The 21,255-nt window shown below is 25.8% G+C and overlaps 1 protein-coding gene across 3 annotated transcripts in view; it reads right to left on the bottom strand.

Annotated features, from left to right (window-relative positions):
• LOC100197612 (A disintegrin and metalloproteinase with thrombospondin motifs 12) overlaps positions 1-21,255 on the bottom strand; it is a 62,487-nt gene that overhangs the window by 20,264 nt on the left and 20,968 nt on the right. For all 3 annotated transcript variants that reach the window (XM_065816676.1, XM_065816674.1, XM_065816675.1), the window contains exons 3-13: positions 18,826-18,909; positions 18,584-18,708; positions 17,400-17,549; positions 13,543-13,692; positions 6,071-6,230; positions 4,612-4,728; positions 3,604-3,749; positions 3,244-3,491; positions 3,101-3,139; positions 2,456-2,611; positions 2,200-2,280 (exon numbers count right to left, since the gene is read on the bottom strand). In XM_065816676.1, coding sequence (XP_065672748.1) covers positions 2,200-2,280; positions 2,456-2,611; positions 3,101-3,139; positions 3,244-3,491; positions 3,604-3,749; positions 4,612-4,728; positions 6,071-6,230; positions 13,543-13,692; positions 17,400-17,549; positions 18,584-18,708; positions 18,826-18,909 — 1,456 coding nt within the window. The remainder of the gene's footprint in view (positions 1-2,199; positions 2,281-2,455; positions 2,612-3,100; positions 3,140-3,243; positions 3,492-3,603; positions 3,750-4,611; positions 4,729-6,070; positions 6,231-13,542; positions 13,693-17,399; positions 17,550-18,583; positions 18,709-18,825; positions 18,910-21,255) is intronic.

Raw genomic sequence — 21,255 nt, 5'->3', positions numbered from 1 at the left:
CGAATGCTGTTTTTTAACTGAACTTTTTATAAACTAGTTATTATAAACTTTTACAAAAGTTGTCAAAATTTTAAAAACAAATGCACATCCATATCACACTAATTCAGTTTTTATTTAAAACAAAACAGGATGTTTTTTTCAGTTGTTAAGTTCAAATAACTAAGTTATCATATAATTAAGACTTCCTTTAATATAACAAAATTGTTTTTTTTTTTAAGGAGTCTTTTAACTAAATATAATATTTTACAGAATTCTATTTGAAAGTTTTTTAAAATAGCTTATTGAAAATTTGATACATCTTTGAAATTAAAGTTCCGTATGTTTCAGTCGTTTTTCCAGTTAGATTTTTTGTGCCTAGTAAGATTATAAACAGTTGAAAATATTAACAGCAAAAAAAAAATTTTTTTGATGGGGGTGTTTTGAGATATTGGGCCCCAAAGTTGTTTTATAGAAACTAGTTGTTTTATTAATTTTTAAGCATTTTCCTTTTATATTTTAGCATTTTAAGTACATTTATTGAATTCAGCATCAAAAAAACATTATATATGTTTATTTTTATGTTTTTGTCATTTTTATTTCTTATTATTTTAAGAAAAATGTTTTTTCATTTTTTTTGTTATGAAAACTGGGTCATTTTGGGAAACCAGGTCAATATTAAAATTGCAGTATCTTGTCAACCTCTCAACATTTTTAGCTAAAATTTTATATGTTAACTTTTCTTTTTAAGATGCAACAGCCAAAGAGGTTTTTAAAAAATTTGAAGACCCATGGTTCAAAATTTTCTAAATTTTGGGTGATTTGATGCGGAATTACCCCATCTGCTAATATTGCTGTTTTTGGTGACTATTCAAACAGTTACTATTGTTGTTTTTGGTGACTATTCAAACAGTTACTATTGTTGTTTTTGGTGACTATTCAAACAGTTTGTTGTTTTAGTTCCAACCGATAAGTATCAAGAGTCAAGTATCAACATTGAGGGCCAAAACTTTTGAACTTTGCAGTCTCTCACCCAGATATTTTTCTTTCCAGTTAATCCAACTGAAACTTTTGTTTAGTTTCTCTCTATCCTCATTTAAGTGATTTATTTATGCTTCAATCATTTCCTTTCTTTTCCACATCAGATTACCCAAAGTACTTCATACAATTATTATAAGGCATACAATATTTATACAATTATTATAATTATTATAATTATAATATATAACTTTTATAATTTTTGCATGTATTTCTTTTATAAATAGCTTGGGTTGATGTCTTCCTTTTCTCCTTACAAATGTGCTCCTTATGTCCTCCTTCTTAGATTTAAACAAGTATAGACAGACTTTTTTTACCTGCCCTTCATTTTTATTTTTACACCTTATCATGATTTTCTTTCGGATGTCTAGATTTGATTTAAAGGCTCTTACCAACATCCAAAAACAATTTAATTCTTTTTCAGACACTTTAATCATTAAAGCTTGCACACCTAAAATTTTATTTTTGAATGCACATTCAAAGTTTTCACTTTGTTCAACAGCTTGTGATCATGATAAATGCCACACCATAACAAATGTATTTTTCAGAACTCTTAAATACTCTATCAACTATTTAACAAATAAATTTAATTTAACAAATTTAATTTTGTTCTAACTGTACAACTTATTTTTTGGAGAATACACTGAGTAAAGCTTGAGTTCAACGCTGTTAAAGTGAAACAATTTGAATATATGAGTTTAGATTTTATTGTTATAAATATATATTTTGTTAACAAAATAAACCCAATATGATAAGCTTGAGTGGCCAAAAAGCTGAATAAAAATAAATAAAAATTGTCACCTTAGCTGTATCATGCATTTTTCAACGATAAAAATAACAATAAAAATAGATAAGAATAACAGATAAAAATAACAACAATATATAACAATAACACTGCATAACAACAATATACAGCAATTAGTGTTATGACATAACATGCATAACATAATGTATTGTTGTTATGCAGTGTTATTGTTATATATTGTTATTTTTATAGTTATTGTTTTTAAAAATGCTTGCATAAAAAAGACAATAGCAACAAAAATATATAACAATAATATTTATAAGATTGATAATATGGTGTCAAAGCTTCGATTAGTTTGACACCATAATTGAGAACATATTTCAGTTTTATATTGATAATAATAATGAGATTATAAAAAACAATTTTAAATAAACAAGTACCTAAAAAACTTGTGCATGGTTTTTTTTCCCAAACTAACAAATTCATTGCACCTTGTGGAATATTTGCCACATCAACATAACCTAAAACAAAAATGAAAAAAAAAAAAAAATTAACAAATATAAAATGAAAAGTTTTCCATCTTTTAACAACAACTTGAATCTTTTTCTTTCATTTATTTATATTTGATTTAAAGATAAAAAACTTAAATAATTTGCAATAAATAAAAATAAAAAATTAGCCTAAAAATTAACAAACCTCTACCAAATGGCTGATTAAACTCTCCTTCAAAAACTCTACATGAATCTCCAATCCCTCCACAGACACCACAAGAATCCATATGCGATTCTGAATCCAGCTGCTTATCACATCCTAACTTTTTGCACTGACCTTCAACACAAATTCCATTCATTTCTAACATTATAATAAATTAGGATGTGTATAAAAAATAATGTCAGAGAACCTATATATTTAATACTACACTTTCATAAATACTAAATAATATATTAAAAATATTTATAAATACTATATAACGAGTATATTAAAAATATTTATAAATACTATATCAAGAATATATTAATAATATTTATAAATACTATATAGCGAGTATATTAAAAATATTTATAAATACTATAGAGTATATTAAAAGTATTTATAAATACTATATAACAAGTGTATTAAAAATATTTATAAATACTATATCAAGTATATATATAAAAAAAAAACTAATTTTGGTGAGTAAATATTTGAGACTATATTTTATAAATAGAATATTGTATATATTAAAATATTTTTTTAAATTTATTCAATATATTAAAAAAATATAAATATATCAAGAAAAATTGGGTTATGATAAGTATTTATAACTTTAATGAACATAAAAATTAACAATTTTATTTTTACCTTCACTGTAATCAGTATATCTCATAAAACCAAAAAAATCTAAAAGCAAAATATCGCTTGTTAAAATATAAACTAGTTCAGTTTTTTACATTGTTCATAATTTTAAACTTTTATATAAACCATCAATTTAAAATAAACAAAACCTTGGTGACATGGAGTTCCATCAAGAACTTTTACTTGAAACATAATGGAATCATTGATTGGAATGTTTATGTTTCTACAAAACAAAGAACATGGTAGAGTTTGATTGTAAACATCTATCATTGAGTTGTTACCATATTGCAAACACTGTTGGAGTCGAAATGGTACAGAATTAAGTGGACATGGCTTCATGTTACATGTTTTATATTTACGACTTGTACCAACACAGTATCTTCCTCCATTCTTTGGTCTTTGGAGTGAAAAAAACTTATGTCAAACAACTACATTTGAAAACTTAAAGTTGTAGGTTGCCATTCCAATCATTATTTCTTTTTTATGAATCTATTTGATCTAATACTCACATAGGATTGTTACATAACATCTCTGTATAAGAAACTCCAACTCCACAAGATCTACTACATACAGACCATTGGTTTTCTGAACTCCAACCTCCATTCACAGGCTCTAAAGTACTTGTGCTATTGATACATTGGCCATCAATACAAAACTGCAATTTTTTAAACATAACAAGTGGAAATAAAATTAGAATATACTTTAGAGGAAACTAAATAAATTTTATTGTTTTTTAAAAAACCATAAAAACCAACTTAATAGACTAGAATGCAGGGATGCAGAGTCCCAAAAGGACTTCGGCTTTATAACTAAATTTTTTTATGGTCTCTGGTGTCCAGAAGCTCTAAACAAGTTGGTTGATTAATGATCTGCTATAAGAAAAAAATTTAAGATACTTAATGACTTGGAACTTATTGTTTTAAAGCCTAGAGTCCTTGCCACCATTATACCTAAAGACTCCAGGTTCAAAAATTGATTGTTCTTCTGACCTATAAGTCTTGATTTTTTCCCCATTAGTAGTCCATAAGCTTTCTTATAGTTTTAAAGCTCCTGAATACCAAACACTAGATAGAAGTAATCTTTTTGTGACTTTCAGATCTGGAGTCCTTTTTGGGACTCCGCATCCCTGCTAGAATATTTTTGTTTTTTTTAATTCAGAATGATTTATTTTTATTTTTTTTACTGTTTTTCTTATTCAATTTTATTTGTTCTTTTTTTATATTGTTTTTTCATTTTTGCTTTATTGACTGTTTTATATAGAAATTTGCAGATTTTTTGTAAGTTTTTGGCCTTCTATATTATTATTTTTTTAAAAAAAACACTTAAAGTTGACATTTGTAAAAATTATGTTTAAGAAGTTTAAAGTATAATTTCCTTCATAATTTAACTTAAATAAACTTTAACTATAATATAAATATAACTTGAAACTTTAAAAATTTTAATGTTAAATTTTAATGTGTAACTATAATACTATGTATTTAAAAATTTTCAGCTTTTAAAAAATTGGAAATAATTACCATTCCATCAGCACATTTTGTCCCTGCTGCAGCAGGATCACCTTTGGAAAGGCACTCAAAGCTTCCATTAGTTTGACACCATAATTGAGAACACATTTCAGTTTTTAAACTGGTTTTCTATTTAAGATAAATGTTTATTTTAAAATTATTGACTTATACAAACAATTTATATTTATAGAAGTTTTAAGAATAATTTATAAAATTAAACGTGAATAATATTTTATATAATTTTTAATGGTTGCAAATGTTTATCTTTCCTGACCAAAGATAATATAAGTATTTTAGACCAAAATATTTCAAAATAATAACTTAAAAGAAAAATACATTAACAAATCTTATCCTCAGCTGCCCAGATCAGCTTCAATTTATTTCACATCTAGTTTAACCTTATTCCAATTTTGCTTTTACCTTTTATCCACGAGTCTTGTAATTTCAGAATCAAACATCAGTGCTTCATAGTAACAAAGTACTTGTCAATTTAGCGAATAAAAATTTAGTGAATAACAGTTTAATGAATTTTTACATGGTAGATAATCTAGTTAAAGTTATTAGGGAGATTAAAAAAAAAAAGAGTCAATGATGATTAGAACTCTCTCTCTATGGCACATGGTAAGAAAACTTACAACTATATTCCTAAGGATCAAGGTTCAACACATAATAAATGAACCTCACAACAGCATCTAGAATTAAAATAATACTCCAGTACTATATGCAAACAATATTTTGACCATAAGAAGTACAACCTAAGTTATCCATTATTTTTGAAGGTTTTTAAAGGTTAGAAAAAATAACGTAATTCAGCAATGAAAAAAGTTCACTTATTAAACTGAAAAATATAAAAAATTACAACATGTTCCTAATACTAATAATCAAACCAAGTTAGTGATCAGCCTAAGCAAAATTACATATTTCAACCAATAGATAATAATGATGCTGTTAATAATTATAACGATGAAATTAAAATGGATGTGAAGTTCTTTGAATTTATTCATAAGGTTTATATCTTGTTTTTTAATGCTGATATTTGTAACAGTTTGATTATTTCCTTACAACATCGTTTTAATTATATTAAAAAAAAGAAAACTCGCAATGCTATATTATGCTCTTTTATACCTTTATTATACACAACTTTACCCTTTGCCTTACACCCTTTTACTTTTAAGAATGTTTAAGTTTTTAGGATGTTTTTCAAAATTATATAAAAAAGAATATCATATGTATATTGTGATCTTGATGTTTTTTGCATTTTGCACAACAAACCCTATTTCAAACAACTCATATGCTTATAGAAAAAAAAGCATGTAAACCTTATACTAAAATTTTTTTCAATGCATTACTATTCAAAACCCATTTTTCTGTTTGTCCCAAAAATGTCACTATTTGTAAAATTAACAATACTTCAAGATATCATAAAACACGTGTTTACTTAAATTTAATTCAAATAAAAAAATAAAAACACCTTAAAATGAGTACAGTGCTTTGCCAAAGTTCCATAGTGATGCTTGCACTGTTCATTAGCATCATAAATTTGCCCAGGTAACAAATGTAACAAATCTCTTTCATCCAACCAATTTTCAGATGACGAGCTTTTTATCCAGAGACATGAACTTTTGTATGAACTAAATTAAAATTAAAATCTGATTAAAAAATAAATAAATAAATAAAAACGATTAAAAAATAGTCAATTAACCTTTAAATGATTAAATAATAGTTATTCCTTAAATTAGTGCTAGGCCATTGCGAGGGAGGCATAGGGGTGTGTCTAAACCCCTTTAAAAAATTATACTTAAAAATTAGTTGGCAAAATTTTTTTAGATCTTAGTCAGCAAAATTTTTTTTCCTGAGTCATAGTTGGCAAAAAACAGATACATTGCCCCCCTTTAAGATCTCTTTGGGATAACCCTGAATAAGCGAATGAAAAATTTAAATAATATTACATGATTAACAATACCCAGAGAAATTATAAACAAAATTATTACCAAAACATTCTTATTAAAATAATCACATACAGTAGCGCTTGCGCGTACCGGATAAGAGCTTAAGTAAGTAACTATAAGTAACCGGATAAGAGCTTTGCTAAGGCTATTCAATTAATCGAATTTCATTGGTTTTGAAAAAGTTTTTCAAAAGGGGTAAAGTGTGCTTTGGGTCATTGTCCTTCTAAAACATCCTTCCTCGAGGCATTTTGTCTTTAGCATGTGGTAGCATAACATTCTCAACTATATATTTGTACATATTTTTGTCCATTATGTCATCAATCAAATGGATAGGACCAATACAATCTCTATTCAAGTTAGCCCAGTTCATAACGTTTTGTTTTCTGTGCTTTACTGTTGGTAGCTGGTATTTAGGATTGTTTTTATGGCCTTTTGGTCGATGGACACATCTAATATTATCAGATCCGAATAACATAAACTTAAATTCATTACTAAAAAGTACTTTCAATCACTGTTTTCTTGCCCAAATCAAATGTTCATTAGCAAATCTTAAGAGTGCTTTTCGATTATTTATATAAATAAAAAGTTTTTTTTGTAGGATGCCTTCCAAGTAGATTTGCAGACCTCAAAAGACATTTGATTGTGTCAACACCACATTTTTCATTATAAAGTTCTTTAATTTCAGCATTTATAATGACAGCATTTTGGCGTGGAACATTTTTCAGGGCTCGAGGATGGATATTTCAGCAGGATAATAACTCAAAAGACATTTCAACCATTATAAAAGACTTTTTCAAAAACAAAAAAATTAAATTAATGGAATTGACATAGCAAAGTCCTGACCTTAATTCTATTGAACATCTATGGAAACACATAGATTGACGAATTTCAGGTTGAAAATCAGCAAGTAAATTTGATTTATTGAATACTCTGAAACAAGAATGGCAAAAAATCAAAATTACTGTGATTATGGACTCAATTCCTTGTCACCATCAAGCAGTAATCAATGCTAAGGGCTTTCCAACAAAGTACTAAAGCAATTTACTTAAAAATAAAGTATTTTCAATTTAAAAAATGTTTAAAAAAAAAAATCTAATTCAAGTTTTTTTTTTCTGTCCAGATACTTTTGCACGCGGAAATTTTAATTAAATGAACTTTTAAGATTAGATTGCTTAGATTTAGTAAAATTCATTTGTTTTTAGATTTGCAATCAATTTTTTGACATTTCAGTGAAAATTTGAAAGATATTGGACTTTTCATTCAAAAATTATCTCATGTTATGCTCTTGTCCGGTTACTTTAGTACGCTACTGTATTACTTACTTTAGTACGCTACTGTACTGTACTACCATCAAACTTAATTTTCTGCTTTTAAAAAAATTTGCTAATTCATCTTTGTGTTTATCTTGTTTATTTTGTTTTATGCTGATTTGTAACCCTTCAATCCTCAGTTGATGTATGCACACTTCCTTGCATGTTCTTTCTATTTCAGTATGATGTCAGCAATCAGGCCCGGATTAAGGCGTAAGCAGTGTAGGCTTCAGCCTACACAACCACGGATTTAGGGGCACGGGCACTACATACTATCCTTTTTTTTTTTTTTTTAAACTAGAAAAATTGTACAACCTGTAAAATAATTATTGACAATAAGCACAATACTATCCTGATGTTATTTTTATTTAAATAATATCGGTAAATTTGAAATTGTAATAATCAATGCGTTTTGTTGTGCGGTCTTCTAAACCTTGTTTTATTTTTAGATTGTTATTTTTCCGTAGAACCGGTCGCACACCGATAAGGTATGTGGAGCCGCAGACGGCAGACAATGCCAGTGCGTTTACTTATTTATATTTGTTGTAGCTCGCCGCCGATGGTCATAAATTGGGTAAAATAGTATTTATACTATTTTACCCAATTTATGACCATTTTTTAAAATTTTTCTAAAATATATTTTTTTATTTAAAATATTTTAAATGATTTTATAAAATATTAAATGGTATTAGTATTTCGTATACACGCGTCACGTGCATCGAAAATTCCTCCCTTTGATTGTACGTATGTTTTGTTAACACTATTGTAACTTGTAAATTTAAATTATAAAGGTTTTACTTTAGTGCGAGTAGTGCGTTTTATATATAGTTTAGTGTTCGATATTTATGTAAAAATGGATCAGAAACGATATATTAGTGAAGCCCAAGCGAGAAAGCGTGTAATTTTTAAAAAAGAAAAAGAAGTGATTTTACTTAGTAAAATACCTAGGTTAAATAATTTTTTCAAACAAATAAATAACATTACCCCTAGTTGTGTTGAAGATAATAAACTAGAATCTTCAAATGATATAACTATTACTAATAATTGTTCTACTACTTCTACTTCTATTCAATGTACTGCGTCTTCTTCAGATCAATCAGTTGTTGATGTAAATGAGGAATCAGAAAAATCTGAGCTAAATGTCATTCTTAATCCTCTTACGCAGAATAATATATATAATTTTAAAGATCCAGCAGATTGGACAAATAGTAATATATGTCGTAATTATATTGCAAAATTTAGATATGATCAGAACATTGATGCAGATTTTACCTCATCAAAACGATCTTATTCTGATTATGATCGTTATTGTAGTAAATCAATCTTTACAAAAAATCGAAAAAACGGAGAAAATGTTTCACAGAAATGGCTTGTTTATTCAATTTCAAAATTTGTATTATTTTGTGCTTCATGCAAATTATTCGGATGCAGTACTCAACTGGGAGATGCTAGATTTAATGATTGGAAAAATGGACATTTACTTATTTCCAGACACGAAAATTCTTTGGCACATAAAAATAATACATTAAGTTTTATTACATTACAAAGTGATGTAGGTAGAATTGACACTCAATTGGCAACACAAGTGACTGATGAAATGAATTACTGGAAAGCTGTTCTTCATCGAATTGTTGAAGTAATTAAATTTCTCGGTGCAAAAGGTTTATCGTTCAGAGGTGATATTGAACAATTCAACAAAATTAACAATGGGAACTTTTTGGAAACGTTAGAGTTACTTGCTAAATTTGACCCTTTTATTGCTCAACATATAGAAAAATATGGGAATAGAGGGAAAGGAACTCCGTCTTATTTATCATCCACAATCTATGAAGAACTTTTACTTTTGATGAAGAATGATATAATTAAAATTATATTAAAAGAATTAAAAGCAGCCAAGTATTATTCTTTAATTGTTGATTCTACACCTAATATAGCAAACGTCGATCAACTTGTTATTGCATTAAGATATGTTTTACCTAGTGGTGTACCTGCAGAAAGATTTTTAATATTCATTCCAAACAGTGGTCATAAATCTGAAGAAATGAGCAATGTTGTAATGGATTTTCTTAATTCACACAATATACCAATTGAAAATTGTCGTGGCCAGAGCTATGACAATGCGAGAAATATGTCAGGTCAGTATTCTGGATTGCAGTCAAGAATTAAAAGTTTTAATTCATTTGCAGAGTATGTACCATGTTCTGCACATTCTCTTAACTTGGTCGGAACGTGTGCAGCAGAAAGTTGTAATTCTGCTACTTCATTTTTTATGCTTCTCCAGGATTTATACAATTTTTTTTCTAGTTCTACTGCACATTGGGACATTTTAAAAACATATTTGAAGAAAAATCTTAGTGTAAAAAATTTATCAGTAACTCGCTGGAGTGCTCGTTTTGATGCTTGCCATGCTTTATTTAATTCTTATGCATTTATAATTGAAGCTTTGCATAGTATAGTTGATAATCAGAAAGAAAAAGCTGAATATAAAGTAGAAGCTAATGGGTTGCTTGCAAGATTAAAAACTTTAGAAACTGGTTATATGATATGCATATGGAATTCAATATTAAACAGGTATTTTTCACTCTATAAATTAATTATTTTTAAATAATAAATTATGCTTTCATTTATTTTATTTTATTAGGGTCAGCTTAATAGATAAATAAATTAATATAAAGTTTAATATGATTTTGTTTTAATGCTACGAATAAAAAATTACAATCAACTGACATTCATCTTCATACAGTATTAGACCTATATAATGGCCTTGAAAATTACTTGGTACAGATCAGAGATGATTTTGATGTTTTTGAAAATAAGGCTGTAGAAATTACTGATTGTTCGGAGTATGCCAATGATTCCAAGAGAAAAAAAAAGAGAAAGGTATGTTTAACTTATTAATTTTAAAATACACATAAAATAATTTGAAAAAAGTCATAAACATTAACAACATTAAAAACTATTTTTTTTTAGGCTATGGCTGATGAATCAAGATCTCAACCTCTCACAGAAATCACAGGGAAAATAGATTTTACTAGAAATGTATATTATGTGATCATTGATATTCTTAAATGTCAACTTAGTTCAAGAAGACAAGCTTATGAAAAAATATCAGATATTTATGGGTGTATACCCACATTGTATAAAACACCGAGTTCTATTGTTATAAGGAACACATGTGAAACTTTGGCAAAATATTTTATTAATGATGTTGAAAACTCAAGCTTACTTATAGATGAGTGTATTCTTTTTTCAAAATTAATTTCCATGGATAAAAATGTAAAATCTGTTCTCTCTATGTATAAGTACATCAAGACCAAAGAATTAGAGTGTATGTTTCCAAATTTAGAAGTAGTTATGCGTATGTACCTTAGTACAGCAGTTTCAAACTGCTCAGGCGAAAGAGCTTTTTCTGTACTTAAAAGAGTAAAATCCTACTTGAGGTCAACCATGAAGGAGGAAAGACTGAATGCTTTAGCAATATTTAGCATTGAAGCAGAATTGGTTGAAAAATTAGATTTTAATGATACTATTAACACATTTGCCCATCAAAAAGCAAGAAAAAGAAAAGTATAAAATAATGGTTTGTTACTTTTTGTAATATGATTATTTTATATTTTTATATATCTAAAATATATTTTGTTTAATTTTAATTTTATGTTTTTATTTGTTTTCACATAGGTATTATATACATGTACATATTGATGTGGCTAATAAACCTAAAATAAAGTTTTATTATTTATTCAAGTATCGAGTAGTGAAATTTGTAAAAAAAAAATTTTAATTGGGGGCACCAAATTTTTTACAGCCTATGGGCACTGTAGACCTTAATCCGGGCCTGTCAGCAATGATGTTTATTGTAAAGCAAAAATTAAAAAATCCAAAAAAGTTATTGAAAACTTATTTGATGATTATAACCGAATGGAAATTTTAAAGATTTCATTAATTTTGTGGACCATAATTATTTGTTTTGTGGACCATATATATTTGGACATTTTTGAAAGAAATGTCACTTTAAAAAAATATTAGGTTACAAAAAAGTTTATATGATACCCTAGTAGTAAGCAATATTAGTGCAATATTGCCCAATATAAGATATTAGGGTTATTATTGACAATATAAGATAGTTATATATTGACAAAGATAGCTATATCTTTATCAGACACATATCCTAAAGTCACAAAAAACTTTAAAGAAGACAAATAAATGGTAGAAAATGAGACAGAAGAATTAATTTTCAAGCTATATAATAAGAGAGTCTTGTTACTTGATTCCCTTTTGATTTTTAGACAGGTTTAATGAAATGTAAAGTGCAACAGGATACTGGCATTGATTATATCTCTAATTGTAACTCCATTATATCTATAATTGACAAAAAGACAAAAAAGAATACCAAATACATTGCTATTCATATCAGTATAATTTATTAATTGCAAGAGACACCCTTATAAAAACTTCAAAATTCTTGCAAAGCATTTTTTTTCCCTATATTTAACATCAGTAAAACTAGACTTGAAAGAGGTCTTAACAATGACTGGTAAAAAAGTTTTCTATTTTCATATAGCAAGAGCTTTTTTTTTAATCATTCTTAAAGTACACCCAACTTTATTTATTGGCAAGTTAATAAAAAAGTTAAATTAAAAAATAGTCTAAAATTATATTGTTAGATAATATTTATAAGCTTATGCTTTATAATATGCCCACAAGCTTTTGATTTTATAAATTATCATAAACCGATGGACGTATATTTGACCATGCCGATTTGTAAATTATTTTAATAGTTAAAAAAACAAATTAAATTTTAAAATATAAACTTAAAAATACAATAATTTTGAAATTTTCAGCAGAGTAATCATAGCCATCATATTCCACTCTGAGCTTTTGTTTTAGTTTAAAAATTAGTTTACTTTGTTTTTTTTTTGGATTCTGTTAAAAACATATTTTTTTTTTTACAGAATGCTAACCAAGGATCAAAGAGGAAAACACATGAACCGAATGGAACTAGAAAACTGAAATAAATGAAAACAATCCCCTCAAAGTTTTATTTAAGACAAACATAAGAGCATCATAAATCGTACTTGATCTTTTAGAGGACAGTGGTCTTATTACTCTTTCAAAGATTCTAAGAAAGTTTACCTAGAAGATCTAAATCTTAGTAAGATACAATCAATGTATTTAAAAAGTCATCCAGGTCAAAAAGAAAGTTACACATAAATATTTTTGTTTTATTACACTTAAAAACTAATTAATCAAGTTATTTTAGCAAAATAACAAAAAAAAATTTTAATTGTAGATGATTTTTTAGCAACAGTTATTTATAACGTAGACATAAAATAATGGTCAACATAATTTTCTTATTACTCTCTCAAAAATTCTAAGTTTGCCTAAAGGATCTAAATTTAAAGATACATCAAGAACTGATGTGTTAATAATAATTTAAATGTAAATAGTTTTAAAGAAAAAGACACAAACACAAAACACAATAAGTTGCAATATATTAATTACAATTATTTAATTAAAAAATTACAATTGCAATAAATGGCAGCAGACTAAATATAAAAATGCACCTTTATTGAGGCTAAGAAGAAATACATTACTTCTATTCATAAATAACAATATTGAGCATTTTCCTGAGAAAAAAAAGGTTTTAGTTTGAAACAAAACAACATATTAACAAATGAACTTACAATAAAAATTCAATCAATTGCTTCTTACTACAACTGGACCACCTAAACGGCAGTTGAATTGGAACTGGCCATTTTGATACCATAATATGAGGTTGATCAACTGAAGAAAACATACAGTTGTTGTCAAGATTATCATGTGTCAAACCTAAACTGAAATCAATGTAATGCTTAAAAATAAAAAGACTTTATTTAAAAGATCATAAATTTTATTTAATGCATAACAAAAAATAAGCAAGCCCTTATCAAGAATATTTATGACACTTATAAAGATTTTGAAATAATAATCTTGTTGAAATGATTTTGATAAATATATATATAAATAAATATATTATATAAACAATTCAATTTAAAATACACAAGCATATTTACAAGCATATCTACAAGCATATCTACAAGCATATTTAGGACATAACAGTTTAGGCGGCTGCTTTTTTTTAGTTGCAAATAAAAATCTTTACTCCAAAACACAAACCTGACAAACAAGGCTACTGCACAGAAAAATAAGAATACTGTAAAGATCAAGCTTAGAACTTCTCGTTATATATATCTTGCTTAGATTAACTCCACAACAGCAGTTAGTTTTAATTAAACAAAAAAAAAAAGAGATCTTGTTTGATGTAAAACACAAAATAAATGCATTCATATAAATAAAAGATTTAATTGTCCAATTCAACTAATTATTATTATTTTTTATTTGCTACACCAACAAAAATTTGTTTACCTACTATTGTTGTTATTATATCTGCTTAATAATAATAATTTAAGTAAAATATGATTATTTTAAATACATGGAAACAGTTATGTAGAATTTGCAGAAAAAAATAGAGTTTATTATTACATTTAATAAACATGTATACACATTATTTAATAAACATGCATACACATAATTCATAAAATCCACTATACATCATTGTACTTTTTTTTTGCAATGTAGTTAAGCAAATAACTTTTTTAGTTGCTGAGAAGTTGTTTTTTTTAATTACATTTTTACTATAGTTGCAATTTGTAAATATTTTTTATATATAGTTAATACTGTAAATGTTCACTTAAATTTCATCCAAGAAAATCTAATTAAATTAAAAATTTAAATTAAATTTTATTAAATCTTTTTTTATTAATGTAATTAAGTTATTAAATTATTAATTAATGTTATTAAGTTATTAATTAATCTTATTAAGTTAGTTTAAGTGTGAGGTTTGTGATTAGCAAGATGTGCAAAAGTTTGTAAACACAAGATTTGTGATTACATTATTATTTGTACTACATGGAAGATTTATAAGATTTTAAGTTTTTTGTTTTAGATTTAATTTACTTTTAATACTGATCTTGGAAATGATGTATACTTTGCAAATATGTGAAAAACTATTTGAACAAAAAATACAATAGCTCAGATGCAACAAGTATTGTTAAGATATCTAGTAACTAGGGTATATTACTAGGGCATAAAGTTATTTATAATAAGGTATACAGTTATATATAAATAATTTTTAAATAACTTTATGCAAAGGTATAAAGCTAATTGAAAAATAATAATTTTGTAGTTTGTTTTAATTATTATTTATGCAATAATGTAAAGTGCATTGACTTTTATTCAACTTTATATTCCATAAACAAAGATTAAAAATTAAAGCAAAAAAAAAATGTCAACAGCGTACATGTTGTTTACTTTACATTTTAAAACATATTATTACTATTTATATGTTGTAACAAATAATACAAATATTTAAAGATATATAAATTCTTTTATTGTTTTATAGAAAGACAACTATAGAAGTCTTCCTTTAGACAGTGTTTGCATTTTTTATTCATAGTATGTTTTTTTTTGTTTTATTTTTTTATTTTCTGGTTTTTTTTTTTATTGTTTTTTATTATATACTTGTTAAATTTTTTTTTTTAAATGATAACTCGGCCAACATAACTGAGTTTGGGAATTTGTTTCAATTTGATGCCAATCTATTTGAAAAGAATTTATTTTGTGATTCACAGTTTTTAACTATTTCTTTTTCAATTCTTAATGTGTTCACAAATATCAGATACTGGTCCAGATATGCGGTAGTGGTGTAGTGGTAAGAGCGCTCGCTTTGTAAGCGAGAGGTTTGGAGTTTGACTCCCATCACGTCCCTGGAAGTACCGCGCTCAACTTAGTTTCTCCGCGCAGCGGCCTTGCTCGGCAAGGTTCATGTTTTAGAGTTATAGAGTTGAAACAGGGTTATAACCACTATTAAGCAGCCTCCTCTTCTGTAGTGGCCTTCTCAGCCTTGAGGAGGTGAATAACAAAAAAAAAAAAAAAAAAATCTGTTTTGGTTCGTGTTTTGGAGTTAAAGAGTTAAGAGAGGGTTGCACCACAAATAACAACTAAAAAAATAAAAAATGCAAAAAAAAAAAAAAATTATTTTAAAATACTTGATAGCACCTCCTCTGGTTCTTCTGCATTCTAGTGTTTAAAAACTTTTTAAACACTAGGTAACAACAAAATAATTGGTTCTAAAAATCTTTCTAATTCTAATCATCTTGTGAGGAAGATTTCAATCGAATGTGGACCATTCGAATGTATCCTACTTGTTAGATCTGCCAAATTGCCAGCTAATTGCAGCTTACTATGCACAAAAACAATGTTTTAAATTCTCGTGCATTCTAGATGGTTGACCAATTTCAGATTTATTTTTTTGCAAGTGTGTGTTTTCTTTAATGTCATAAATGACATTACCTTACATAAACTTCTTTATCTTAGAGACCACTATGCAACAACAGAGACCACTATGCAACAACAGAGACCACTATGCAACAACAGAGATCACTATGCAACAACAGAGACCACTATGCAACAACAGAGATCACTATGCAACAACAGAGACCACTATGCAACAACACTTTTATTGTTTCAATTAATATTTTATACATTGTTTGTTTGTTTTAATTGAATGAAATTACAAAATAATGGTTGTTTTAATGATTATCTTGTAATTTCATTTCATTAAAATAAATAAAAAACATCAATACACCTGAAAATAAAAAATAATAAAAAACTATTTAAAACAACTTAATAAAGTTTTTTCATCTTAACACAACTTATATGTAAAATAATACGTAAAATAAGACGCCTTAAATACGTTTTATGCTTACCAGGTACTTTTAATATTTTGTTTTAAAAGTACCTGGTAAGCATAAAACGTGTTTATGGCGTCTAAAAATTGCATAAAAAAAACGTCTTGTGCTTACTGGTTAGATCAAAACCAATCAAAACAAAACAAGTCCATTGGACTCAAAATCAATCCTTTAGACAACTTTATAAATCTATTGGCGCTTACTTCACTGATAAAGCTAGTAAGGACAACTTTAGAAAAATAACCTAGTTTTATTTGGTTACAGGCTAACACAAGTATTAGATTGGATGCATAGCAAAATGAATTTGGTTTTTTGCAATTTATAAGTTTGCAAAAATATCAAAAAACAAAAAAATTTTTAACTAAATAAAATTAATTTAGGCAGCAGCTGGACTTAACTTGATTTATTTTTTACAAATATCTAACAAAATAAACCTTTAATTTTATTTAAAATTACCTTATAAAATTTATCCAAATAATAATTATAATTAATTATAATTTATTTATTATAAAACTTGAAAATTTGACATAATGGTCGTAAAGTTGACATTAAAATAATGATTTCAGATCAGAAATTAGCTCAACATAGTGATAAGGAAATCTAAATATGTTGTAAGAGCCAATGCGCTGCAAAACATACAAGTAAAAGACTTAAAAAATCTTGCAAGAGTACAAAACCAATGTATTGTAGTTGTTGGAATCATTTTATTTTTACATAAATCTATGTGACAGAATTGCAAAAGATTAACTTACCTATGACCTAATTCATGAGCAATTGTATATGCTGTACTCAATCCTGTATCTTCAACTAATATGCATTTGCGATTTTTAGTACAAGCTCCTTCATTATATGCGAAACCAATTGTTCCACAAGACTGATTTGAGTCGCTACATATGTCTTTTCTTTAAAAGGAAGGTATTATTACAAAAGTATTGTATTTTAATATAACATCTATATCAACAAAACTATATAACAACTATATTAACATAACTATAACAACTACATCAACATAACTATAACAACTACATCAACATAACTATAACAACTACATTAACATAACTATAACAACTACATCAACATAACTATAACAACAACATCAACATAACTATAACAACTACATCAACTTAACTATAACAACTACATCAACATAACTATAACAACTACATCAACATAACTATAACAACTACATCAACATAACTATAACAACTACATCAACATAACTATAACAACTACATCAACATAACTATAACAACTATATCAACATAACTATAACAACTATATCAACACAACTATACAACTACATCAACATAACTATAACAACTACATCAACATAACTATAACAACTACATCAACATAACTATAACAACTACATCAACATAACTATAACAACTACATCAACGTAACTATAACAACTACATCAACATAACTATAACAACTACATCAACATAACTATAACAACTACATCAACATAACTATAACAACTACATCAACATAACTATAACAACTACATCAACATAACTATAACAACTACATCAACATAACTATAACAACTACATCAACATAACTATAACAACTACATCAACATAACTATAACAACTACATCAACATAACTATATCAACTTAGACATTTATATCTCTATCTTAATATACATGTATCCTAGTATAAGTCTACTCTTTTACAAATACAAACATGATCATATAAATATATGTATCCTCTAGTGCAACTCTCGCGTTAAAAGAGAGAAACATAATAAAAATGACAAAATTTTGCAGTATGATAAAATCGCTCAAAGAAATAAAGTTGCAACAATAAGTAAAACTTTTTAAACCAATAAAGAAATTTTTTTGCTTTTGAAAAAATGTTTACACAAAGTATTCAACTACTAAATTATTTGATGTCAAAATAAAAGATATGGATAACAAGAAAATAAAATACCTTGTTAAAAGCACTATAACATCATGTAGGCTTTCATTGTTGGAATTGATTTCCAGGTTGTTCAGCTGCCATTCACAAAAACTTTGAAGAATCTTTTCACCATTATGATAGGTAGTAAAATTATACTAAAAATATAAACTACAAACTACCTTAGGTTATTGCGAACTAACTTTTAAAAATTTTTAAAAGCCAGAGTTAATAATTCTAAAAGAAGTTAAAAAGTATAAAAAATAATTTAGTACTGAATCATTGTGAAAAATTAGAATCCTGGAGACACTAATTTTTATTTCAATACCAAGGCTTGAATCACTGTAGATATCAGATACCTAAATTCATGTTAAAAAAATTTATAAATAAAACTAAATATATATATATATATATATATATATATATATATATATATATATATATGTATATATATATATGTATATATATATATATATATATATATATATATATATATATATATATATATATATATATATATATATATATATATATATATATATATATATATATATATATGTATATATTGTACATATATGCATTTTAAATGTATTTTAAAAGTTTTAAAATTTATGTATAAATTATTAATTAATAGATGTATTTGATGATTGCTTTAACTATTTTGAGATCATCAGATGTATATATATATATATATATATATATATATATATATATATATATATATATATATATATATATATATATATATATATATATATATATATATATATATATATATATATATTATCAGATTTTTTTTATTTTAATAAAATTTTGATAAGTGATAAGTGTTTACTTATAACTATAATGACAAAGCATCTTAAAGTCCTTAATTTATTGTTGTAATAACTAATAAATGTTGATAATTTTTAAATTTTTTTGTTCATTTTTTATCAAATAATACTTTGCTAATGAAAGTACAACATTTAGAAGACACCATTTTTTTCTTTTTTAAATTGATTCTTACAAAATATTTACAAAAAACTATTACTAGTCCTTTTTTTTCTAAATACCAGTTGTTCATAAATACTAGTTGACTACAAGTTTATAAATATCAGATGACAGATGAGTTCACAAACATCAGTTAATTGTTACAACTAATTTATAAACAAGTAGATAAACACTATTTCTGGGTGAATGTATATAAGGGCAATACGGTTCAAGTCTTCAACCAGTCAAATGCTTTTGATAATGTAAAATAATTTTATAACTAATATCAAGCAAACTTTGAAAGTCCAGAAAATTCAGCCTTTGATTCTAATCAAAGACTTAATAGGTTTATTTACTAATACAGTTACTCTAGAGTCCCTAATAAAAGGATGGGGGGGGGATGTTTAATAATTTATAGAAAATTTTAATCAACATAACTATAACATCTACATCAACATAACTATAACAACTACATCATGTAGGATGTTTATTAATTTATAGAAAACTTTCCCACCCACCCTAAACTTATAAAGAGTTTATTCATTTTTACTAGTTATCAAAAAAAAAAAAGAAAAAAAAAAGTGAAAACTGGCCTTTAAAATTAGAAAATAATTATTTCAGTTAATGATAAACTAAAATTTTTCAGTGTAAACAGGCTTTAAAAATCACCAATCAAGTAAACCTCAATTTATCGAAAATGAGCTTTTAATTTATTTCTCACCAAAGTATAAAACTTATATCAGCATATTAAATCCTGTTGAAATTATTATAAAATAGCTGTTTTATAGAAAAATATAAGTTTTAATATTAGGATTTATAAACTGAAGTTTTTTATAAAAAATATTTATATTGTGACATAAAAAATTTTTTACTCCCTCCCCCCTTCCATTTATTAAAACCACCCGTTTATTAAATCTGGACTGAAATTCACACCCACGCACCCTTTTATCAGTATATTTTAATATAGTAGTTTCTTTGTTAATTAAACTCATAAACAATACTCCTTGGGATATTTGCCTATATGCCTCCATCATTAATTTTTGTTACCTTAGTGTCCAGTAGATAAATGCAAATAACATCACAACAATTTTTGCTTCTCTATGTTTTCATTTTTTATTTTTATGTACTTTCAATCTTTTTGTTTTTTTGTTCACACTTTCAAGGTAGTAATTTTTACTAGATCTTTTTATGCCTTTTCTTTCATCATTTTAAAATTTTAAAACATTCTACTGTAATTCTTAATTTTACAATGTTTTAAATCTCAAAAACCATATCAATCAGACTGTCATGAGTTTTTAAAAAGAAAAAAAATTTAAAATGTTAAAACACCTTACACTCTAAAATAAAATAACATTAAATTAAAATGCATTACAATATAATCATCTACATTAAGTTAAATTTATGTGGCATAAAATTTTTTATCCCTTTTAAATAATATACATGTCAATGTATATCATTTGAAAGAGCTTTGATTGAACAAATATTTAATATTTAACAATTCTACAAAAAAATAACAATTTAAGTAAACAATTTTTAATACTCTTTTCAAAAAACTGTTGTTGAAACTCAGTTTTTCTTAAATCATTATAGCTTTGTCAATATCTTCTAAATATTAAATATCTTCTATATTCTAATTTACATGTCTTTAATATCTTCTATATTCTTATCTACATGTCTTTAATATGATATGAAAAGATAAGCGTAAATTACAAATTTATATTAGCTTTTAAATGGCA

The sequence above is a fragment of the Hydra vulgaris genome, chromosome 13 (assembly GCF_038396675.1).
Source record: "Hydra vulgaris chromosome 13, alternate assembly HydraT2T_AEP".
In the NCBI taxonomy this organism is placed as follows: domain Eukaryota; kingdom Metazoa; phylum Cnidaria; class Hydrozoa; order Anthoathecata; family Hydridae; genus Hydra; species Hydra vulgaris.
The sequence above is the reverse complement of the archived record's forward strand: the minus strand, read 5'-3'. Positions and strand labels throughout refer to the sequence as shown.